The 26,088-nt window shown below is 36.0% G+C and overlaps 1 protein-coding gene across 7 annotated transcripts in view; it reads right to left on the reverse strand.

Annotated features, from left to right (window-relative positions):
• NF1 (neurofibromin 1) overlaps positions 1 to 26,088 on the reverse strand; it is a 265,097-nt gene that overhangs the window by 95,660 nt on the left and 143,349 nt on the right. For 5 of the 7 annotated variants that reach the window (XM_047705866.1, XM_047705870.1, XM_047705871.1 and 2 more), the window contains exons 31-36: positions 22,992 to 23,054; positions 18,387 to 18,545; positions 17,464 to 17,561; positions 16,258 to 16,404; positions 14,035 to 14,181; positions 3,315 to 3,425 (exon numbers count right to left, since the gene is read on the reverse strand). In XM_047705866.1, the coding sequence (XP_047561822.1) occupies positions 3,315 to 3,425; positions 14,035 to 14,181; positions 16,258 to 16,404; positions 17,464 to 17,561; positions 18,387 to 18,545; positions 22,992 to 23,054 (725 nt within the window). The remainder of the gene's footprint in view (positions 1 to 3,314; positions 3,426 to 14,034; positions 14,182 to 16,257; positions 16,405 to 17,463; positions 17,562 to 18,386; positions 18,546 to 22,991; positions 23,055 to 26,088) is intronic. The other 2 variants (XM_047705868.1, XM_047705869.1) reach the window with 1 other exon arrangement.

Consider the following 26,088-nt stretch of genomic DNA (forward strand, 5'->3'; position numbering starts at 1 on the left):
AATGCATTGCATATTATTCCATAATATAGAGGTATCCTTATATATTCAACAATTCCCCTTTTGGAACATAGTTACATTGTTTTGGGTTGTTTTTTTTTGTTTGTTTGTTTGTTTGTTTTGCCACCATAAATAAGACTGCAACAATTGTTCTTGTATTTATGGTACTTTAACTACTACAAAGTAGGAGCATAAATATGTGGGAGGGAATACCAGGGAAAGATTAGAAACTAAATTAGGTCAAAATTATGGAGCACCCTGCATGCCTGACTACAGAACCTGGACTTCATATGCGGAATCTATGGTGTTATTTAACACACCGAGAGAGACAAGTTGAGATTTGTACTGGTCTGCCTCCAGATGCAATGTTAAGATGACCTGGAAGAAGTTCTCTGGGGATTAGGAAGTGGGAGGATAATGCTGCATTCATATAGGTAAGAGCTAGTAAAGAGAGTCTCAGGAATGGCAGTGGCAGAAAAATGATTTCAAAAGGCATTTTCAAGGTGCCTAAAAGAATTATTAAACCATTAAGATCCAACTAAAAAAAAAACACGAAACAAAAATCACAACAAATACCAAAAGACAGCCCCTGAAAAAGAATAGCACCAGGCGGTTATTTTGAATCACGTGACTGCCAGTCAGGAGCATATACTTGACTTAAGGAGCAGGCCAGAAAGACACTGGCTGACCAGCACTTAGCATGAAAGGTTTTGTCAAACAGGTGTATTTTAGCTGAATCACATTCTCTTTTTGGAACCTGAAGTATGCGGTGCTGAGGTAATGAAAGAGTTAATAGTTGTGGCTAAAACTGAAAGGATACCAAAAGAGAAAAAACAGGAAGTAGAGCTATGAAGCCAAGAGAGAATCAAAGATTGTGAACTAGTTCCAGAACTGATAGCCACCTAGTTTTGTCTACACCTAGGCAGTCTCTGCTGTGTAATTCATGTTTTTCCTGAGGCCTACCTTTCTGAGAAAATAAGAATGTCTTCTTTGCAGTAACAAAGGCCTAACTAAAACAGTGTAACTGATTTGTCAGGGTCCCACAGCTAAAACCAAGGCTAGGTGACTGACAATGAGGAGGATAAAAGAAAAAGGTAAGAATTTAAAATGATTAGGGTTTCTAGCATGGGAAAGAATAATGATGTAACTGAGAAAGAAAATACGGTGTCAAAAAGCTGATTTGAATACATACTAAATCAAGTTTTGCATATTTCAAGTCTAAAATGTCTGTGGACTATCTGTAAGGAGAATGGAATCTATAGGTCAAAAAATATTCACTAATACACAGTAGTCTAAGCCACAGAAACACAGGAATATCAAAAGAGAAGTCAAACCCAAGTGTTCTTTGACAAAATTGGCCATGTAGAGATAAAGCCTTCACTATATTCTTTTGGACTTGTACCATGGTGGAAGTGGGCCTTTCTCTGCTCTGAGTTACTGTGTGCTCAACAGTCTTGGAGCTAGGACTTCAAACCAGGTGAAAATAAAGGCTGAGAGGAGCTCCAGGAAGTCTAAGTGAAAAGTTCAAAGTACTGAAAATCTGAAATTGCGAGAGTCCTATCCAAAAACAAAAACCAAAAATGAAAAAAAGAAAACCTCAAATGTACTCTGTACAGAACTTTGAAGTCACAAAATACTTCATGTGAGAGGTAGACAGGATAGTTTTTGTAAGTGCTGCCCTCTAACCTTTTTTTTTTTTTAACAGAAGAAGACACAGATTCAGAAAAAAACTCATCTAAGATTATGCAGCTAATAAAACAACAGAGTTAAGAATTGTTTAGCACTCTTAAGTCATCATGTTCTATAGGCTTCCTGGAAATCTCACTATTTTAATCCAACAGAGGGTGTCTGGATCAGGCCCATCCTGCTTTCCTTGGCCTTTTCTAGAACCTCCAATGAAGCAACACAATCTTACACTTTCCGATCCTGAAGAGAAAACCTAGTTTTGAGGCTTTCCAGATATCTTTGCTACTTACAAACTAACAAGAATTTAAAGGGGGAGGAGGACACACATCTATCTGCCTCTCTCACCAATGTTTCACTTTAATTACTTTGACAAAATAGGGAGGGCCAAAACACTGGTTGTATTAAAAGTTGGGGTTGAAATACAAATATGGTTCATCTCTGTTGCAAAAGAAAATTAAAATTATCTTAGACAATTTAGAAATGGGTATTGGTATAAAAGTTGGAGAGAAGACTCTCAAGAGAAATGAAGAGATGTTACTCAAGGGTTGTTCAAGAAGAGAGCTCAGGGTAAATGCAAGTTCCTATACTCTTGATTCTGTAACACCCAGTGCTTGGGACTCCTTGGTCTTAACGCTATCTGGATTATTTGACTAAATAAATTTCCCACCTTCCACATTCCTTTCTTCAATCCTCCCCCATTATTTCTCAGCCTCCACTTATCCCCTACACACTGTTAAGTTTTTGCCAACTGTGACCATTCAGTCTACTGACATAATTCTTCAATTTATGTTAAATTCAGGAAACTTGGGAAGATTAATTCCTTCTGCTACTTAATAGCAAAACTAAGATTATGCATAGTCCTAAAATTCCAAAGCCAATGGTCTGTTACACCACATTGTCTCTAAAGTTCAAATACCATGAGTTTATGTCATCAACATGAAGAAGTAAAAACCACCAACTTAGTATTGCAGATAAGCTCTCAAGGAAGGTAGTATGGAGGCAAGAAAGAAAAGACCATGGCAGGGAGAGCATGGCAAGCCTCATGCTATTGTTAAGAAGGAGCTCACAGCATTTCCAGAAAGGCTTTCAAAGGAACTAGCCTGGACTGAAGACATAATGAAAAAAATACAATCATTTTTCCAGGCTGTCACCTGTGCCATCCTTATAGAACTTTCCCATAGCTTCTCTGAATTATTTGTTAAGTAAACCCAATCTTGTCATACACAGCATATTACTGAAAGTTCTTAGAAACAGATTCTTAAAAGTTTTAGTTCTGCTTAAAAAGAAGTGTTTCTGATTGTCATGCTGTAGATATATTTACTCAGAATACAGCTTAAAAAAAGATACTTTGCAAGTTTTTTATTCTTGGTAATTAATCCGTTGTAGGAAGTATTTTAAAAAAACTGATTTTAAGAAAGAGAAGCCAAGAAGAAACAGGTCTCCTGAAAAGCAATTTCTAATATACCACCATCATTTTGTGATGATGGCTATTTATCCAGCTATATTCTTACAGGTTAACTTGTCTTCAATTCCAGTAAAGTCAAATGGGAAAAACCAAATTTGCTGTCTCTCTACATTTGTTATTATTTTTAAAACTCTGTTAAGAGAAACTAAAACATAGTACTTCTTACCTCCGTGCAACATAATAAAATATAGGATTCCCAGCTTTGGAAGTCCCAGCTTGATAGAAAATACTTAATGTTTTCAAAGCCTTGAACTCTTCTTTTTCATGTACTTGATGCCTGAAAGAAAAAAACAAAAACAGAGTAACTCAGGCTTTATATTGTCTGTCCATTGAGTATTTCTAAAAACCCATGATTAGAGCAATGATAAAATCTGTAAAATGGCAAAATATTTAAAAAGCAAAACACTTTCTGAAAGGCAATTTTGTAACAAATACCAAAAATTTTAAGGTGTTACTCTTTGAAACACACTGAGTAGTTCTTAGGACTATCCTAAGAAAAGTACTGGGCAGCAATATTAACCATAGGATTGTTTTTTATCATGGTATTTTTTTTTCTAGAAGCAACTGAGTTTTCAATTTTTTTTCAAGAGTTCAATTTATCAACCTTTCCTTTATTGGTTTATGATTTTGAATGATTTAAAAGGCCTTCCTTTGCACATGTCTTCTTCTTCATGAGAGTTTATCCTCATGAATGGTATGAGCACCTTTTTCCAGATGGTTATTCAATTGTACCAACACCATTTATTAAAAGTCCATTCAATAGTTAAATTTAGAAACATAAGAAACAAGTGTTGGCACGGATGTGGAGGAAAAGGAGCCCTGATGCACTGTTGGTGGGAATGCAAACTGGAGCAGCCACTGTGGAAAAGAGTATGTAGGTTCCTCAAAAAATTAAAGATAGAATTACCAAATGATACAATAATTCCACTGCTAGGTATTCACCCAAAGAAAACTAAAACACTAATCTGAAAAGATATATGGACCCCTATGTTTCTTGCAGCATTACTGACAACAGCCAAGACATAGCCAAGTGTCTACTGATAGATGAATGGATTAAAAAAAAACTTGTATGTATACATATAGAATGGGATATTACTTGGCCATAAAAAAGAATGAAATCTTGCCATTTGCAACAACATGGATAGAACTAGATAGTATAATTCTGAGTGAAATCAGTTGAAGAAAGATACCATATGATTTCACTCATGTGTGGAATTTAAGAAACAAAACAAATGAACAAAGAAAAAAACCAAAAAAATATAGAAAGTAACTGGTTGCTGGAGGAGAGGTGGGTGGGAGGATGGGGAAAATAGGTCAAGAGGATTAAGAGTACACTTATCATGATAAACACTGTGTAAGGTACAGATTTGTTGAATCACTACACCGTAGTGAAACAAGTGTAACAATACATGTTACTTATACTGGAATGAGTGAATGAACGAATAAATAAATGCAAATCCCAAAACTTTAAAAAAAAAAAAAAGTCCATTCTGATCTCCCTGATTCTGAATACCACTTTTTATCATATATTAAATTCCCCTGTGTATTTTAAAATATTTCTGAAAAAGCATGACTTGATTTTTATGTATTCTGCTGAATACTCAGTGTGTGTATAATTAATTTGAAGATTCATGTCATTCACCAACCCTGGGACATTTTCATCTGTTGTCTCTTCAAGTATTACCTCTTCACCATTCTCTCTAAGCTGGACTTCTGAAACACCTATTATGCTTGTTGGACCCTCTCATTCTGTCATCTGCATTTTTAACTTCTTTCCAATTTTCCACTGTACTAACGATACATTGGTAACGTGTTCAGAAATCATCTTCCAGCTATGTATTTTAAAAATAAAATATTTTAAAAACATAGTTCCTTTTACCTACTATTTCTAGGTGTCTTGTGTCTTGAAGAGGGTTGGGGAGAGAGGCTGTATTATCTTAATCCATCATGTTGCTGGTACCAGGTCAGCACTTGTTTAGTATTAATTGAAACAACCTACATATCATTTGATAAGAGAATAGGTACACCTGTGTATAGAAAAATGATTGTGTGGCCATCTGCCCAATGTCAACTAAATTATTTTTAAGAGGTACACATCTCTAAGAAGACAGAATTTTTTACTTTCTTCTTCAGATTTCTAAGTTTTGAGTAATTCAACAATTTTTATCTTCACAGCTGAGAAAATTATAAAGCTACCTTCATTTCCTTAAAAGAAAAATGGGTCTCAAAGAGCATCAGTGGGAGCTGAGAACAAAAATAACACTTAACATTTATTTATTTTTATTATTTTTTTTAATTTTTTAAATTTATTTTCAGCATAACAGTATTCATTGTTTTTGCACCACACCCAGTGCTCCATGCAATCCGTGCCCTCTCCAATACCCACCACCTGGTTCCCCAAACCTCCCACCCCCACCACCTCCCTGCCCCTTCAAAACCCTCAGATTGTTTTTCAGAGTCCATAGTCTCTCATGGTTCACCTCCCCTTCCAATTTCCCTCAACTCCCTTCTCCTCTCCATCTCCCCTTGTCCTCCATGCTATTTGTTATGTTCCACAAATAAGTGAAACCATATGATAATTGACTCTCTCTGCTTAACTTATTTCACTCAGCATAATCTCTTCCAGTCCAGTCCATGTTGCTACAAAAGTTGGGTATTCATCCTTTCTGATGGAGGCATAATACCCCATAGTGTATATGGACCACATCTTCCTTATCTATTCGTCCACTGAAGGGCATCTTGGTTCTTTCCACAGTTTGGCGACCGTGGCCATTGCTGCTATAAACAGTGGGGTACAGATGGCCCTTCTTTTCACTACATCTGTATCTTTGGGGTAAATACCCAGTAGTGCAATTGCAGGGTCATAGGGAAGCTCTATTTTTAATTTCTTGAGGAATCTCCACACTGTTCTCCAAAGTGGCTGCACCAACTTGCATTCCCACCAACAGTGTAAGAGGGTTCCCCTTTCTCCACATCCTCTCCAACACATGTTGTCTCCTGTCTTGCTAATTTTGGTCATTCTAACTGGTGTAAGGTGGTATCTCAATGTAACACTTAACATTTATTAAACACTATATATAAACACTATATATACCAGACACTGTTTAAAATGTCTCACATATATTAGGTCATCTAGTCTTCAAAAGCATAGAAGGTTGTTTTATAAGGGAAGTTAGGGTCTTAGGTAAGGATCAATAAATAGGTTTTCTTAGAAAAGTGGGAAAATGGCTAGGATGTCCTCAGTAATGTTGAATAAAAAATAGTTTTATATTCTTGTATTATGCAATGTTCAATGAAGTAATGTGAAAATATTTCTTCAATCATTAGAAATAAACATATGCTAGGAGGAGGAGTCAAGATGGCGGAGAAGTAGCAGGCTGAGACTACTTCAGGTAGCGGGATATCAGCTAAATAGCTTATCTAAAGAGTGCAAACACCTACAAATCCAACGGGAGATTGAAGAGAAGAAAAACAGCAATTCTAGAAACAGAAAATCAACCACTATCTGAAAGGTAGGACTGGCGGAGAAGTGAATCCAAAGCGACAGGAAGATAGATCGCGGGGGGAGGGGCTGGCTCCCGGCGAGCGGCGGAGCAACGGAGCACAAAATCGGGACTTTTAAAAGTCTGTTCCGCTGAGGGACATCACTCCAGAGGCTTAACTGGGGTGAAGCCCAGACGGGGTCAGCGCGGCCTCAGGTCCCACAGGGTCACAGAAGGATCGGGGGCGTCTGAGTGTCGCAGAGCTTACAGGTATTAGAACGGGGAAGCCGGCTACAGAGACAGAGCCGAGGAGTAAGCTCTAAACTTGGGGTTACCTTGAACCGGTCGCAGGCTTGGTCAGCTCGGAGCGCGGCCGGAGGCCAGGGTGACGGGAGTAATTGGGCGCTGTTCTCTGAGGGCGCACTGAGGAGTGGGGCCCCAGGCTCTCGGCTCCTCCGGGCCAGAGACCGGGAGGCCGCCATCTTCATTCCTGTCTTCCAGAACTCTACGGAAAGCGCTCAGGGAACAAAAGCTCCCAAAAGCAAACTCAGCAAACCCGAGCGGATTACTCAGCCCGGCCCCGGGTAAGGGCGGTGCAACTCCGCCTGGGGCAAAGACATTTGAGAATCACTACAACAGGCCCCTCCCCCAGAAGATCAATGAGAAACCCAGCCAGGACCAAGTTCACCTACCAAGGAGTGCAGTTTCAATACCAAGGAGAGTGGCGGAATTCCAGAGGAGAAGAAAGCAAAGCACGGAACTCATGGCTTTCTCCCCATGATTCTTTAGCCTTGCAGTTAATTTAATTTTTTTTTCTTTTTCAATTTTTTTTTCTCTTTTTCTGCTAAATTTTTTAACTTTTACCATTTTCTTTTTTAACGTTTTTTAAATAGTTTATCTAATATATATATATTTTTTTTCCTTTTTATATTTTTTATCAGCTTTCTTTTTTTAATAGTTTCTTTTTTTTTTTTTCTTCTTTCTGAACCCCTTTTTATCCCCTTTCTCCCCCCTCACGATTTGGGATCTCTTCTGATTTGGCTAAAGCATATTTTCCTGGGGTTGTTGCCACCCTTTTAGTATTTTACTTGCTCCTTCATATACTCTTATCTGGACAAAATGACAAGGCGGAAAAATTCACAACAAAAAAAAGAACAAGAATCAGTACCAAAGGCTAGGGACCTAATCAATACAGACATTGGTAATATGTCAGATATAGAGTTCAGAATGATGATTCTCAAGGTTCTAGCCGGGCTTGAAAAAGGCATGGAAGATATTAAAGCAACCCTCTTGGGAGATATAAAAGCCCTTTCTGGAGAAATAAAAGAACTAAAATCTAACCAAGTTGAAATCAAAAAAGCTATTAATGAGGTGCAATAAAAAATGGAGGCTCTCACTGCTAGGATAAATGAGGCAGAAGAAAGAATTAGCGATATAGAAGACCAAATGACAGAGAATAAAGAAGCTGAACAAAAGAGGGACAAATGGCTACTGGACCACGAGGGGAGAATTTGAGAGATAAGTGACACCATAAGACGAAACAACATTAGAATAATTGGGATTCCAGAAGAAGAGGAAACAGAGGGGAGCAGAAGGTATGTTGGAGAGAATTATTGGAGAGAATTTCCCCAATATGGCAAAGGGAACAAGCATCAAATCCAGGAGGTTCAGAGAACCCCCCTCAAAATCAATAAGAATAGGTCCACACCCTGTCACCTAATAGTAAAATTGACAAGTCTTAGTGACAAAGAAAAGATCCTGAAAGCAGCCCGGGAAAAGAAGTCTGTAACGTACAATGGTAAAAATATTAGATTGGCAGCAGACTTATCCACAGAGACCTGGCAGGCCAGAAAGAGCTGGCATGATATATTCAGAGTACTAAATGAGAAAAACATGCAGCCAAGAATACTATATCCAGCTAGGCTATCATTGAAAATAGAAGGAGAGATTAAAAGCTTCCAGGACAAACAAAAACTGAAAGAATTTGCAAATACCAAACCAGCTCTACAGGAAATATTGAAATGGGTCCTTTAAGCAAAGAGAGACCCTCAAAGTAGTAGATCAGAAAGAAACAGAGACAATATACAATAACAGTCACCTTACAGGCAATACAATGGCACTAAATTCATATCTCTCAATAGTTACCCTGAATGTTAATGGGCTAAATGCCCCAATCAAAAGACACAGGGTATCAGAATGGATAAAAAAAAAAACAACCCATCTATATGTTGCCTACAAGAAACTCATCTTAAACCCGAAGACACCTCCAGGTTTAAAGTGAGGGGGTGGAAAAGAATTTACCATGCTAATGGACATCAGAAGAAAGCAGGAGTGGCAATCCTTATATCAGATCAATTAGATTTTAAGCCAAAGACTATAATAAGAGATGAGGAAGGACACTATATCATACTCAAAGGAACTGTCCAACAAGAAGATCTAACAATTTTAAATATCTATGCCCCTAACGTGGGAGCAGCCAACTATATAAACCAATTAATAACAAAATCAAAGAAACACATCGACAAGAATACAATAATAGTAGGGGATTTTAACACTCCCCTCACTGAAATGGACAGATCATCCAAGCAAAAGATCAACAAGGAAATCAAGGCCTTAAATGACACACTGGACCAGATGGACATCACAGATAGATTCAGAACATTTCATCCCAAAGCAACAGAATACACATTCTTCTCTAGTGCACATGGAACATTCTCCAGAATAGATCACATTCTTGGTCCTAAATCAAGTCTCAACTGGTATCAAAAGATTGGGATCATTCCCTGCATATTTTCAGACCACAATGCTCTGAAGCTAGAACTCAATCACAAGAGGAAATTTGGAAAGAACCCAAATACATGGAGACTAAACAGTATCCTACTAAAGAATGAATGGGTCAACCAGGAAATTAAAGAAGAATTGAAAAAATTTATGGAAACAAATGATAATGAAAACACAACGGTTCAGAATCTGTGGAACACAACAAAGGCAGTCCTGAGAGGAAAATATGTAGCGGTACAAGCCTTTCTCAAGAAACAAGAAAGGTCTCAGGTACACAACCTAACCCTACACCTAAAGGAGCTGGAGAAAGAACAAGAAAGAAACCCTAAACCCAGCAGGAGAAGAGAAATCATAAAGATAAGAGCAGAAATCAATGAAATAGAAACCAAAAAAACAATAGAACAAATCAACGAAACTAGGAGCTGGTTCTTTGAAAGAATTAATAAGATTGATAAACCCCTGGGCAGACTTATCCAAAAGAAAAGAGAAAGGACCCAAATAAATAAAATCATGAATGAAAGAGGAGAGATCACAACGAACACCAAAGAAATACAGACAATTATAAGAACATACTATGAGCAACTCTACGCCAACAAATTTGACAATCTGGAAGAAATGGATGCATTCCTAGAGACATATAAACTACCACAACTGAACCAGGAAGAAATGGAAAGCCTGAACAGACCCATAACCAGTAAGGAGATTGAAACAGTCATCAAAAATCTCCAAACAAACAAAAGCCCAGGGCCAGATGGCTTCCCGGGGGAATTCTACCAAACATTTAAAGAAGAACTAATTCCTATTCTCCTGAAACTGTTCCAAAAAATAGAAATGGAAGGAAAACTTCCAAATTCATTTTATGAGGCCAGCATCACCTTGATCCCAAAACCAGACAAGGATCCCATCCAAAAAGAGAACTACAGACCAATATCCTTGATAAACACAGATGCAAAAATTCTTGCCAAAATACTAGCCAGTAGGATTCAACAGTACATTAAAAGGATTACTCACCACGACCAAGTGGGATTTATTCCAGGGCTGCAAGGTTGGTTCAACATCCGCAAATCAATCAATGTGATACAACACATTAATAAAAGAAAGAATAAGAACCATATGATACTCTCCATAGATGCTGAAAAAGCATTTGACAAAGTACAGCATCCCTTCCTGATCAAAACTCTTCAAAGTGTGGGGATAGACGGCACATACCTCAGTATTATCAAAGCCATCTATGAAAAACCCACCGCAAATATCATTCTCAATGGAGAAAAACTGAAAGCTTTTCCGCTAAGGTCAGGAACACGGCAGGGATGTCCATTATCACCACTGCTATTCAACATAGTACTAGAAGTCCTAGCCTCAGCAATCAGACAACATAAGGAAGTTAAAGGCATCCAAATCGGCAAAGAAGAAGTCAAACTATCACTCTTCGCAGATGATATGATACTATATGTGGAAAACCCAGAAGACTCCACTCCAAAACTGCTAGAACTTGTACAGGAATTCAGTAAAAAGTGTCAGGATATAAAATCAATGCACAGAAACCAGTTGCATTTCTCTACACCAACAACAAGACAGAAGAAAGGGAAATTAAGGAGTCCATCCCATTTACAATTGCACCCAAAACTATAAGATACCTAGGAATAAACCTAACCAAAGAGACTAAGAATCTATACACAGAAAACTATAAAGTACTCATGAAAGAAATTGAGGAAGACACAAAGAAATGGAAAAATGTTCCATGCTCCTGGATTGGAAGAATAAATATAGTGAAAATGTCTATGCTACCTAAAGCAATCTACACATTTAATGCAATTCCTATCAAAGTACCATCCATTTTTTTCAAAGAAATGGAACAAATAATCCTAAAATTTATATGGAACCAGAAAAGACCTCGAATAGCCAAAGGAATATTGAAAAAGAAAGCCAAAGTTGGTGGCATCACAATTCCGGACTTCAAGCTCTATTACAAAGCTGTCATCATCAAGACAGCATGGTACTGGCACAAAAACAGACACATAGATCAATGGAACAGAATAGAGAGCCCAGAAATGGACCCTCAACTCTATGGTCAACTCATCTTCGACAAAGCAGGAAAGAATGTCCAATGGAACAAAGACAGCCTCTTCAATAAATGGTGTTGGGAAAACTGGACAGCCACATGCAGAAAAATGAAATTGGATCATTTCCTTACACCACACACGAAAAGAGACTCAAAATGGATGAAGGATCTCAATGTGAGAAAGGAATCCATCAAAATCCTTGAGGAGAACACAGGCAGCAACCTCTTTGACCTCAGCCGCAGCAACATCTTCCTAGGAACATCGCCAAAGGCAAGGGAAGCAAGGGCAAAAATGAACTATTGGGATTTTATCAAGATCAAAAGCTTTTGCACAGCAAAGGAAACAGTGAACAAAACCAAAAGACAATTGACAGAATGGGAGAAGATATTTGCAAATGACATATCAGATAAAGGGCTAGTGTCCAAAATCTATAAAGAACTTAGCAAACTCAACACCCAAAGAACAAATAATCCAATCAAGAAATGGGCAGAGGACATGAACAGACATTTCTGCAAAGAAGACATCCAGATGGCCAACAGACACATGAAAAAGTGCTCCATATCACTCGGCATCAGGGAAATACAAATCAAAACCACCATGAGATATCACCTCACACCAGTCAGAATGGCTAAAATTAACAAGTCAGGAAATGACAGATGCTGGCGAGGATGCGGAGAAAGGGGAACCCTCCTACACTGTTGGTGGGAATGCAAGCTGGTGCAACCACTCTGGAAAACAGCATGGAGGTTCCTCAAAATGTTGAAAATAGAACTACCCTATGACCCAGCAATTGCACTGCTGGGTATTTACCCTAAAGATACAAACGTAGTGATCCGAAGGGCACGTGCACCCGAATGTTTATAGCAGCAATGTCTACAATAGCCAAACTATGGAAAGAACCTAGATGTCCATCAACAGACGAATGGATAAAGAAGATGTGGTATATATACACAATGGAATACTATGCAGCCATCAAAAGAAATGAAATCTTGCCATTTGCGACGACGTGGATGGAACTAGAGAGTATCATGCTTAGTGAAATAAGTCAATCGGAGAAAGACAACTATCATATGATCTCCCTGATATGAGGGAGAGGAGATGCAACATGGGGGGTTGAGGGGGTAGGAGAAGAGTAAATGTAACAAGATGGGATTGGGAGGGAGACAAACCATAAGTGACTCTTAATCTCACAAAACAAACTGAGGGTTGATGGGGGGAGGGGGGTTGGGAGAGGGGGGGTGGGGTTATGGATATTGGGGAGGGTATGTGCTATGGTGAGTGCTGTGAAGTGTGTAAACCTGGCGATTCGCAGACCTGTACCCCTGGGGATAAAAATATATGTTTATAAAAAATGAAAAATAAAAAAAAAAATTTTTTAAAAATTAAAAAAAAAAGAAATAAACATATGCTAAACTGAAATGAATATAACAGAGCTAAAGATAAAAATTAAGCTACAAAGGATATTGTTATGTATTCACACATAATCTTTTTTTTTTTTTTTTGAGAGAGAGAGACAGAGAGAGAGAGCACGTGAGAGCATGAGTGGGAGAAGGAGAGAGAATCCTAAGCAGATTCTGTGTTGAGTGGAGCCTGATGAGTGGCCCTGATCTCAGGACCCCGAGATTACAAACTGAGTTGAAACCAAGAGTCGGACACTTAACCAACTGAGCTACCCAGGTGTCCTGTGTATTCACACATTCTTTTAATGGTATCAAAGAATTGGAGGCATGTGCATGCAACTATGGCCTACATGTAATATGATCAGTGACAGGCACTGACAATGCAAGGCTTATTATATGGAAATCTGTGATATGAATTAATTTCTGAATGTCACATTCTGGTTTTTTACTTGTTTCTGGCACATATTACAATCAAAACACTTCACCCACAATCACTAATGAAGTACTTACTGAGTGACTAAGTGTGAAGTACTATGAAAGGTACTTTAAAGACTAAAGGATTCAGCATGCTGCAATTGCTGTAACATCAAAAAAGTGAGTATCTAACAATGAGGATCTTTTACCTCACAAACGAAATCCTCCTAAATGAGATTCAAAACAAATGTCCATAGGAATTTTATAGCCATACTGAAAAATACTAAATTTTCTGAGTCTCAATCTGAACGAAGTTAATAGCATTAACTTTTGGAAGGGTTCTGAAAAACACTTCAGTGTGGCAGAAAGAGTTCAGAACTTAAAACCACAGATCTCCGAATTAGGTGCCGAATCTTGGGCAAATCACTCACTTTGAGCTACAGGACTGCCCTTAACCATAATATGATTATCTACCCTCCCTTCTAAGTATTAAATGCAAAACACTTCAAAGCAAAATGACAAAGTACATTGCTTTTATAAGAAAATCAAATATAAAACAAAGCACATGTCAACAATAAATAACATAAGAAAAAAGTGGGATCCCAAAATACACCCATGTGGTCATTAGGCACCTCTTTCCTGATAATCCTCTATCAGAAATACAAGTATATCTAACAAGCAGCCTGGTGGTCAGCGTTGCACCTCAACCAAAAGCGAGCAATCATTATTTCAACGTGGTACCTTACCTAGTCATAAATTCCTCAAACTTGGAACTGGTAAGGTTAAGACTGGACCAGTGTGTATCTGCCACAGGTTTGTGCTCTGGAGGACCCAGGTACGCAAGAAGTGTTGCCATCTTATCGAAAGGTCGTCTTCCAACAGCTTTGTGATCCCTAGATAAAGCAAACTACTTAGAAAACAGGAGCTGTTCACATTCAGCAGTATACATTGCTTTAGATTATCATTGCTTTTCTTCTTTCTGTCAGCTGGTAGTTCTTGCTGACTTGTAAATAGCACCAAAAAGACCTCACAAGGTCTTGTAAGATGGAGACATCTTAGAAATATGACCACTCCCCAAACTATAAAACTTACATAAAAAATTCTTTTCTTTTCTAGTATTCTTAATCCACTAGCACTAAACAGGCAATCAGTAGTTTAAATAATGTTGTGATCCACTTTTTCACAAGATGAAAAGAATCCTTCTTGAGAAACTAGGCTTTGCTAATTGGGATATATTTGTCCCTCATATCAGATCTCTGCTTAATCAGGGTAAATATGGATTTTCAATAACAATTCAGCATTTAAAACTATACAAGAACAACAAAATACTGTTTCACAAAAAGCATCAAACTCCATAAACAATGAATCTTGGAACACTGCTTCAAAAACTAATGTAATTTATGGTGACTAACATAACACAATTAAAAAAAATCAAACTGGCAAAAATTATATTTACTAATGCTAACTTTGTTGAGGATGTGTACACAGAGGTACTCTCACACAGAACTGATTAAAATGTAAATCAGCGTGTACACCATGAAAAGTAATGTGGCAATTATCTAGTGAAGTTGGGGCTGTGTGAAGCCCAGAACCCAGCAATTACACATTTAGGTAATACACAAGGAGATAAATATGAAGAATTTTATTACACTACTATTTAAAAGAGAGAAAAGCAAAAAACAAATCTAAATATCATCTAGGGAATGTGAAAATAAGTCCTCATACAGTGATCCAGTAAAACACTAACCTAACTTAAATAACCTCAGAATATTGTATGAGGAGACTATATTTAGCATATAATTTCTGCAAAATTTTCAAACACACAAAACTATGTTATACATACATATAATTTCCTTACTTTGTCAGTTATCTAGAGCGAAGTTGTATCTTTTCCCCCAAGAAATAAAATGTTATAAAAATTTGAAGTAAAACAGCAAACTAATGTCAAAGTTAGACGGTAGACATGGGTCTCTATTATATTATAACCTATACTCTTCTGTATGTTTAGAATGTGTATTTTTTTTTAAGACAACTGAATTAAAAAAAAAACTGTAACATCAAACTACACAATTATGTATGTGAATTATGTAAGAGAAATGAATGTTTGCATTTAAAGGTTGCACAGTTTATTTTAGTGTGACACAGATAAAGCATGTTCAGTCTTTCTCTATTAGGGCACATATCAGTCATGCCCGTATCACTTTAATCCATTAACAATTCATGAAGGATTAAAATGTTCTCTTTTTTTTAAACCACCATCTCCTAATTAGTTAGCTTTAGCTTCATGGTCTTCTACTGCTCCCATGAATGAGTAAACCATTTTTATTATCATTTAAGATTTTCTGGACTCATTTTACATTTGTAAGAGAACTCCTCACGCATAGGAACATGGATCCTTTATAAACATACACAACTAGAAAGGATAGCAAGTGATTCAGGCTACAAAGACTTTAACTAGGAACAGCTAATAAAACAATACCCAAGTTGACACTTTTTAATTACTGAGTGTTCTCTGCATAAAGCCTTATTTGCATATACTTGAGAGTTATCACAAATAGAACACTGGCAATGTTTTAATTATTATATTCCCAAGAATGACCTACTCTTCAAATTCAGATGCCGATACTCATTTGAGCTTCTAGTAAATTTAAACTTCTCCACATTGTGTGCACGTCTGATGTTTTGCAAACCAGAAAAAAAACCCAAATGGCTAATTTGTGATTTCTCAGCTTAAACTTTAAAAAAAAAAAAAAAAAAGTATGTATCACCGAGGTGGGCTTATAGATCATTTAATATTGAATGAACTCTTTGCCTATTTATTTTTGAAGAGAGTCTAGAGTTCTACATTTCTCTTTTCAAACCAGTTCTTATTCTGAGCAGATGCAAAATAAAAAGCATTATTCAGGACCAAATTGTTTTTATAAATTAAAACTAAAAGTTTTCAAAATCTCATGACTCTGAAATCCTACCTGTTGCTAGAAAGATACTGGCCAATTTTCTCTTGATTGTTCCAGAGCAGACGATGTAAAGCAAGCACATTGCCATCACTGATGAAGGAAAGACTATGATTTACTGCATCACTTGTAGGACAATCAGATGCTATATCAAGGAAAAACCTTAAAAAGTATAAAATCATTAGAATTTTTAAAACCAGATACACCCATATCTATGTTTGAATTAAATTCATATGAAGTAATTGTAAAATAACTGAGATTACAAGTATGGAGGATTAAGACATTATTCACACATGACTATCATAAAACAAAACAAGACTAGAAAAGGAGAAAGTTGGCTTTCCATTTCTGATACCTGGCTGTGGCTTCAGAGTAGGTTTTAAAGTCAAACCACAACAAAATTTAGATGGATGAGACTTTGGATTGAAGCCAGTACTTTATAGATAAGGAAACAGAGACCAAGACAAGACAAAAGAAAGACCTCCCCAAAGTCATACAGACTATTAGGTCAGAGCCAGGAGTTTAACTTTTGTTCTCTTCACTTTCTATGGGTGGTCAATCTGCTAGAATATGAATCCTATGCTGACATTTGCTTTTCTCTCCAATATGGCTTGTAGTCCAACAATATATCTTTTGAACCCCAGCTACAAAGAAGTTGATATGGACCATAATGAAAAACTGGAAGACAGAGTTGTACACGTCTAGCTCAGACTACGAGATCAATTAGTTTCACATAATAGAAAAAGAATTCTGGACCTTAACTTATATTTACATATGCTATCTCACTTCATACTTTAAAGTCCACACTCAGGTAGGCAAAAGGTATTGTCCCTATTTACAGATAAACTAACAACTCAAACTCAACATAAAAAAAAACTGTCATTATATGCTATTATGCATTATGTATACCATTTTGGTTTTAGTTTGTACAAGAAGGAATCTTTTTCTTCTTCCTCTCTTCCATATTGTAGCAACCTCAAATCCTTTAACAGATGTGTCAAAACTCCCTGCTGGTTTTCAAATATGGAAATCACTATTAAATTATAAAGAATATGGATTTACTTAGCCACTGTCTCTTATATAACATAAGATTAACTCTGCTCTTGACCTAGAGAGGGAAGAGGCAAAAACCTACACAAAAGCTTCATGTAGACCTAGTACAGGGTAGGCAACAGACTTAAATGAAACTGACAGTACTGGAGTCAAATAGAGCAATCCTACCTCCGTGCTGCATCAAAGTTGCTTTTCACAAAATCATTAAAAGGCCGCATATGTTCTTCTTTTGTGAACAGAACATGATTGGCAATACTCTGAAGTATCTAAATAATGGAACAGGGTTATAAATCAGATCATTCATTGTATGAAGTGTACACATTTATATATTCTTTAAAAAGTACTAACTGATATAATTTCCAGTGGTGATTAAATTATTACATATTCTATAAATACTAGGTGTTGTTACTGTTCTTTCCCAAATATAATTACCACACATACATATGTAAATATATATGTAAATATATGTAAACACATGTAAATATATTATACATATTAAAATTTTAAATGTCTTTCTTTTTTTTTTTTTAAGATTTTATTTATTTATTTGACAGAGAGAAATCACAAGTAGGCAGAGAGTCAGACAGAGAGAGAGGAGGAAGCAGGCTCCCTGCTGAGCAGAAAGCCCGATGCAGGGCTCGAACCCAGGACCTGGGATCATGACCTGAGCTGAAGGCAGCGGCTTAACCCACTGAGCCACCCAGGCGCCCCTAAATGTCTTTCTTAATAAAAATCATATATGTAAGTATATATTACACATATGTAAATATATATTATACATAATAAAATTTTTAAATGTCTTTAATTAAAAAAATCATACAGCCTCCATTTCAGAATTTCCAGAATGAATACATAGAAAACTATCTTCAGAAGACATTTGCTAAGATTATTTTCCCATGATAATAAGGTCCATCAGGTATCAGTCTAGTAAATGCCTTTGTAATTTAAGAAATAAAAATAAAACAAAAGCATTTAAGTGAGAACCACAGGGCATTTTAAAAATCAATTCAAGTGTAAGTACAATAAATATGAAAAACAGAAAGTCTAGTTGGAAGAGGAATTTTAAATAGATTATCAAAATAATTCTTCACCTTTGACATTAACTTCAAGCCCCTTTCGATTCTAGGTGGTGGCTTTTTATCTAAAATCCCTGCTTCATATGGTGAGACAATGGCAGGATTGATAAATCTGAGGAACATGGCACTTCCCACTGCACCGATGCTGTTCTGAGGGAAACGCTGGCTAACCACCTAAAAACAAGGAGTTGAAAATTGACTATATGGTTTGAATTTAAAAAGGAAATGGGAAGAAAAAGCTCAAGGGTCAAACTTTTGCACAAAAACTGAATAGATCAACCCTTGTAAACAACACATTTCTATTTTTTCTTAACTCCCAAAACATCAGTAAATAAAGTTTATCCCCAATTCTTGCCCTCCGTCCTTTTAAAGGACAACAAAGACATCTACGAAGAAAGATGAACCTCATGAATAAGTTGTATAGGAGAGACCTGAAAAAAGATCTTACATTTGTCATCGTTGTTTATACTGCAAGTTTGATAATTAACAAAAGCAGACCAAATTTTCACACAACGATTACCATATTTTACTAAGATTAACAGACATGAGAGTGCGGTCAACTCTTACAAGACGAGGCTAAGTTTGCAACAGCATACCCCCAAACATCCAGTATCTAATAGTAAATACTTACATTTTGTTGTATACCTGGTACAACTGAGTATCTTGAGCAAAATGCTTGCCACACACTAAAGTTAGTTTTTTAGATTCCTATCAAGAGAAAAAACTTACTTACAAGTAACATTACTGCCAGTTCCTTTTCTTCCTCAGAATTTGTTATAAGATAAGGACCTATTATTTAAATCATGGAGGAACAGGAATTCTTGGGGACCTAAAAGAAAAAAGGATCCCACCAGCAGAAAAAAGGACCCTTTTGTGAACCTCAGGGTATAATTCTGTCAAATAAAAAAAAGTTAAGGAAACAAGAAGCAGTTGCCCATGCTGAAAAACATGAGTCGAATATTTAAAATTATTTCTTTTCTCTTTCTTTTTATAAAACATTCTACCTTGAAGGTAAAGTAATAGGCACATTAGACTGGGGAAAGTGTTAGGCCACCAGCTCAGCATCCACCTCTTTTAGTGACTCCTGTTTGAAGTTAACATATGAAAATCAGATTATTCTAAAACTCACATTTTTTTTCAAGAACGTATATTTATTTTTCAAGAACACTTTTGTAACATATTAATCTGCAAATGCTCTTGCTGAGTGTAGCTAACTGCTGCTTAAACCAGTGGTGGCTACAGCAGCAAAGCCACAGCACTCCATGCAATATTCAAAGATTCTAGGGACAAACGCACATTTCAGAGGATATTGGGAGAAAATGGGATTTATGTGCAGAATCTCACATAATTCTAGTTTACTTTATGATGCCCTAATAAAGTAATACCTCTTGTCACGAATTCACATGGCTCACTGACTCCAGATTAACTCTGGGAAGAATAAGGATTATTTCATTTCTTTCTATGCCTTTTAGTGTTTCATGTGGTGTACATTTTTAATGTCTTCTTTCTTTTCCACTACCCAAGATCTCTAAATAGTCTTCTACCATATCTGACAGAGAATTCATAAATGTAAGATTTCAGAGAATGATCTTTTAAGCCGAAGAATATCCCTGTAAGAGGTGGTAACAGACAGTAGTTGTACTAATATATTCTCACCTTCATGTATACTACGCAGCTCAGGGAGCTTTCGTCTTAAAGTCCTCTGAGTGCTACTGCATGAAGGACAACCTTACACTTAAGAGGAAGCTGGTGCAGATGGCTAAATACAGCAGCCTTACTAGAATAGCTTGAAAATCCAAATACTGTTTGAGAATTATTTTTGGCTGAAATACAGTTTTAGAAATAGAATTAAGAAGAAAATTCCAGTGTTTTTACCACTCTGGTACAGTATTTAACCTTTTGGGATGTAGGAGCAGAAAAATGAATATATACATTTATGCAGACAAAATTTTTCATACAATTTCAGAATGTTCAGGGACCACTATTACTACTGAGTGGTTCTTTTAGAACTCCCAAATTTTAATCTTAAAACAGAAGAAACTAATCAACAAACCTACAGAATTTTAAAGCTTTAAGGAATGAGTTAGCAAGAAGAGAACTAAAAACTGCTTTATATTTAATTTCAAATAGTTTGTTTTAAAAGAATAAGCATTTATTCAGTTTAATCCACTAAAATTCTGAAACAGCTTTTAAAAAATTAAAAGACATCATTTGGTTTCCAAGAACCATTTATAAAATACTAACCTGCTGTGAAAGTACCTCATAAAAACCAGCACATTTTTGAAAGATGCTACTTATTAGTTTTGTCTAGAACAAAAAAATTTTAAAGTGTAACTCACATTTATACCTGATTTATAGTTAATACTATTCAACCTCAGAATTTAATGAAAATATGCGATATTTCCCAAAGGGAGAATATTGTCAAACTTCTGAAAAGTACTACATCTCTACTATCCTCCACATCTTCAAAATTAATTCTTGTCAAAACTCAAAGGACCCATACTTCAGAAACACAGAGAATAAAAATGCTGTATAACAAGTTTCATGAGACAATTTATAAAAATAATTTTTTATATCATCATTAATAAACACCAATGTAATTTTACTTCATAGTATACATACTCAAGTTGGGTTTTTTATTTTTAATCTAGAAAAATCTAATTTAGATCCCAAACACATTCTGCATAAATGGTCAAAGTTGGGCTAGTCTGTATGCTAAAACCAGTTATCAGTCAAATGTTCTCGTTACTCCCCTTAGTAAAATCTGAACAACATGGTACAAATAAATAGTCATAAACTTTACAACAGCAAGAGGATCACTACCCACACATGCTTGATTACCTGAATGAGGTAGACAGTAAACTTCTCAAAGGAGATCTAATTATACATTATATGTTTGAGTAGAATAAATGGAATTATCTATAACTACACAGCTAATAAACCAGGAGCCAAGACCTTCTCTATTTTACATATTCCAATCCATTACACATACACCCCCCAAAGAGCTTGCTTTTTAAAGATTATTAGATTCTTAAGCCAACAACTGCATAAACCAACATTTTAAATTTATGATGACTATATTGTCTTCATACTTTGGAATACATTCTAAAATACCTCAAATTACCAATTAGTTTCCCTTTGTTTCCATAAGGACCTCATAACACCTGTGCTGAGAAATATATTCCAAAACTCAGCATTACCCAGAAACTTAAAAAAAAAATTTTGAAAAATAACACTAGTAGAAAATAACATTTCAAAGAACAATTTTAGACAAAATCTTAATTAAAAAAATGGAGTGTTAGGAGGCTAGAAAACATGCTCTTAGAGAAATACAGAGAGCTGGAATTTTAATTTATGTGATATACTACACAATGCCATTAGTAAAACACTGAACAAGAGTGTTAGAAATAGTAAATTCCAACAGTGATGGTGTATATATGTTAAACCCACATACGCTGAGAATTAGAAGCATTAGAAAGAAACGTTTTTAAGCAAGACAGCCATCTAATCCAATCCATTTGCTCACAGCTGACCAAACTTACTTAACATACTCAAAATCTCAAAATGCACATAAAAGCGTAGGTGTCTAAATTTTAATTTAGTTCTGAATTTGAAACAGGAACTTATTATGTGTCAAGCTTTAGACAAAGAATGAAAGATGAAACCAAATGTATATTTAAATTTTACCTTTGTATGTAAACTACTTACATGACTCCTAAAGGTTTTGTTTTTTTTTTTTTTTACATCTTTCTCTAAAATCATTTGGATTATACAAACAAAGATTAATACTCAGCCTGATAAGTCATAGTGATAATGGCAAATTCAAAATGAATGCATATTAGGACCAAATTCGTGGGGAAGAAAATAATAATGATTACTATAATTTTCTTCCCTTAATTAGGGCAGGTTCATAGAAACAGGCAGTATATTCTTATCATGTTAGCAAAATGAAGTGTTTCTCTACAAATAATGGAATCACTGAGTTTTCCTTTATTTCAAAAGTACTATATTCTCAATCCCAATTGTTTAATAATGACTTTCTCTAAGGTAAAGGTTTACCATTAGGATTTTTATAATCTAAGCACAAATATCTAGATTCTGCCTGAGATTGTTTAGATAAAAATATAAGGAGTAAAAAAATGAAACCTTTAGGTAAGATTTAGAAAGTGACACGCTCCCTCCATAAACTTTTTTTTGCCCTCCATATACTTCTAACAATGAAGAAAAACTTTCACCTCTAGGAAAAGAAACCACTCACATTACCTGCAACAGAAGCAAGAATGAAGAGAGTCAGCATTTCCTAAGGCCTTGAAATTAAGTTTCTTTTGCATTCATTCATAATTTTAAACATAACAATAATAAAATTAGACCAGGGAGATCCAATGCAACAAATGCCCCCAAAATGCCTTTGGGATAAATCAAACCAAAGGAACACAGAGAATGTTTTGATGTAACTTAATTCCAGGGTTAATTGAAATGAAAGCTATTTTGTGCCAGAATTAGTAGAATGATTTTACAGTGAAGGTCAAATAGGCTGAAGTGAAGATGTTCTCAACAAACAGCAAAAGATTTTTGTTTTGCTTTGAAAGAAACAGCTAATAAAAAGTTCTCCAAACTTACTGATTTTTTGTTTTCCTTTTTTTCTTTTACTGTAGCTTTATTCAGTAGGGAGTGGCAAGTTGCCTACAGAACAGAGATGAGCACAAACAAGTCACAGCACCAACTACATACAGCAACAAAAACAATGTTGGCTTGTACATAAAATTACATGATCAAATGTAAAACAAATGGAATCAACAAAAAATTAGAAATCGATTTTGAGGGATGAATTTTATTTCTGGATTTTAATTTTTATTACATTTTTAAGCCAAAGCACTAAATAAACAGCAAGAAATGTTGAGACAATCATATCTACTATTTCTGGCTATAAATCACAGAAAATTTTCCCCAAGTAAATTTGAGGATATTTAAGATCTATATTTAATTCCTAGCTTTTGATAAATTTCATATAAGATGTTCATTACAAGTAGATCACACACTCAAAACACTTCTATGTGTCTACATATTTTTTCTCCATAAATACTTCTCTGTGTATCCTTCAATTGACTTAAAGTTCTTTTTTCAGTAGCTGGCATTTAATTTAGACCTACTGATTTAAAAAATAAACATTAAATGGCTAAATATAATGGTTCAATTCACTTTAGAGATTATGAATTAAAAATCTCTGAGTCTCTTAAACTTTCACATATTTTCTGTTTGCAGGCTACTTCCTGAAAAAGTTCTAATCAGAGGAGGTTAAAAGTTCTGCAACATTTGGAAGAAGAATGTTACCAGCTCAACTAGGAATAAGCATTAATTAATATTAAAGTGAAGAAACTGCAGAGAAAATATAGAGTAAAACTATAAGCCCACTTAAAATTTTTCACATATTTGATTACCAGAATGTATCAAAAAACAAAACACCAAAAAGGAAAACAAAATGAAACAAACAAAAAAAACCACCACAGTTCTGAGTTCCTTTTAAGCCAAATAGTTCTTTCATATCATATCATACCATATCTACACGTACACACACATACGCGCACGCGCACGCGCACACACACACACACACACACACTTACTTATATTATTTTTTAAATTAGGCTCCACACCCAGTGTGGAGCTTAAACATGGGGCTTCAACTCACCATCCTGAGATCAAGACCCAAGCTGAGACCAAGAATCGGATGCTTAACCGAGTGAGCCACCCTGCCACCCCTAGGCCAGAGTTCTTTTAACTTTTAAATTAAGACTCCTGGTTGGAGTAGACTAAGCACAATTTTTAGTATCTTTAAAGCCAAGTTAAATCCACCATTCATGGAATTTTATTTTAGGAATTCAGTGCATTCAGCACCATAACCTTAAAGTTACTTCGATATTTATTTGTTCGTCCGTCCATCCATCCATCCATCCACCCACGCATCCATCCAAGGAGTTATTGTGCATCCAACATGCTAGATACCATCCTAGGCATCAGAAATAGCAGTAAAACAAGACGACACCGTCCTTTCCTTAAGGGTCTTTGGTTCAAACTTTAGACTATATACAAAAGTACTGGTAACCAAACAGATCACTAAAATGCAGTTTCATGCAACTTTTTTCAATTATGGTATATAATTAGCACTTATAGACTTAAAAAATTAGTGTAAACTACTTTGGTTTGGAGAAGCAGATTTACTGAGAAAAGATGGCATTTACTTCGAATCATAATATTTAGCTCTTTCTCAGAATTCTCTCACCATAACTAAGAGGAAATCCATTCTGGGAACTGTTTTCTCATCATAGGTTTCTCTTGCTTTTCAAAAGTTTGCTTTCACAAAAGACCTAACTTAGTACCTATTTCTGCTAACTGAAAGGAACCCAAAGAGGCTTTTGCTTTTACAGGGAAAGTAGCGAAAAGCGACTATTGCAATCAGTGCTCGTTTTGCAACAAGCCATTAGAGAGGCAGCACGCACCCCAAGCAGCAAGTGGCCGCCAAGTTCCTTCCCCAGGAGCTACACTCAGCATCTCAGCATCAAGTTGCCACAGCTTTGAACTTGTCTCTGAGTATCGTGCTTTATCTTGATTTATTTTATCCGTTAAATAACGAATTTTATTTATCTGTGCTTTATCTCAATTTATTTTATCTGTTAGCAAGATGTGTCCTAGGGTATCAGGAAAGCCTAGGAGTTTGTAAGGGTGTTACACTTGGCATAAAGCTGAATGCAATTAAGCATTTCAATTGTGGCACATTAAAAACACTGTGTGTACACTGAACCTGCCTGCACCCACCCTTCATACCGCTGACTCAGAGAGAAAGAATCTTGAAAGTTGCTGAGGTTACTAACTGGTTCTGCCAGTAGGAAAGTGTTCTCTTTTAGTCAGCATCCGGAAATGGATGCAATGGAAAGTCTACTGCTTGAGTGGATTGATGGGTGAACAAAGCATGGTGTTCCATTAAGTTATCTTACACTTCAGGAGAGATTAATTTTTTGTAGTAAGCTGAAACAGAAAGTATTGGACAACGATGACCAAAGTGCTGCAAAAGTATAATTTAAAGGTACACATGGGTGGTCTGATCAGTTTTGAAGTAAGGGTAGCTTCATAGCTCTAAGGGTACTGGAGAGAGTGCTTCAGCTGATACTAAAGCTACTGAAAAAGTTCCAGAACTGACAAAAACAATCATAGCAAAAACAATCATACAAGCAAGTGTTTAACTTCAATTTATGATTGGAAAAATTGCTGAGCAAGACATTTATTTCAATAGAAAAAAAGCAGACTAAGGGACACAAGGCACCAAAGGACAGGTTTGATGCCCACTATTAACACCACTGGTGATGCTATACTTAGGCCTCTACTAGCGTACCACCAGAAAACCCAAGGGCACTCAAAGGCATTGATAAGACTACTCCTTGTGTTTCATTCACATCCAAGCAGTTGGAATATCCAAGTGATTTTTTTCGAAGCACATGAGTACATTAGTCCTTTTGCTGAAAATACCGTAAAGAAAATAACCTTGGTAATAAGTGTCTTTTGATTGTTGAAAACTGTGCTGCTCATCCACCTGGCATTACTGAGTATGGCAGTAACATTCCTGTGTGTTCTTCCCGCCAAATAGGATGTTCTTGATACAACCATGGGTCCTAGGCCTATTCACCACAATTAAGGCTTCCTATATGCAAAACGTGATGCATCTCAC

This window comes from Lutra lutra, chromosome 16 (genome assembly GCF_902655055.1).
Source record: "Lutra lutra chromosome 16, mLutLut1.2, whole genome shotgun sequence".
Lineage (NCBI taxonomy): Eukaryota > Metazoa > Chordata > Mammalia > Carnivora > Mustelidae > Lutra > Lutra lutra.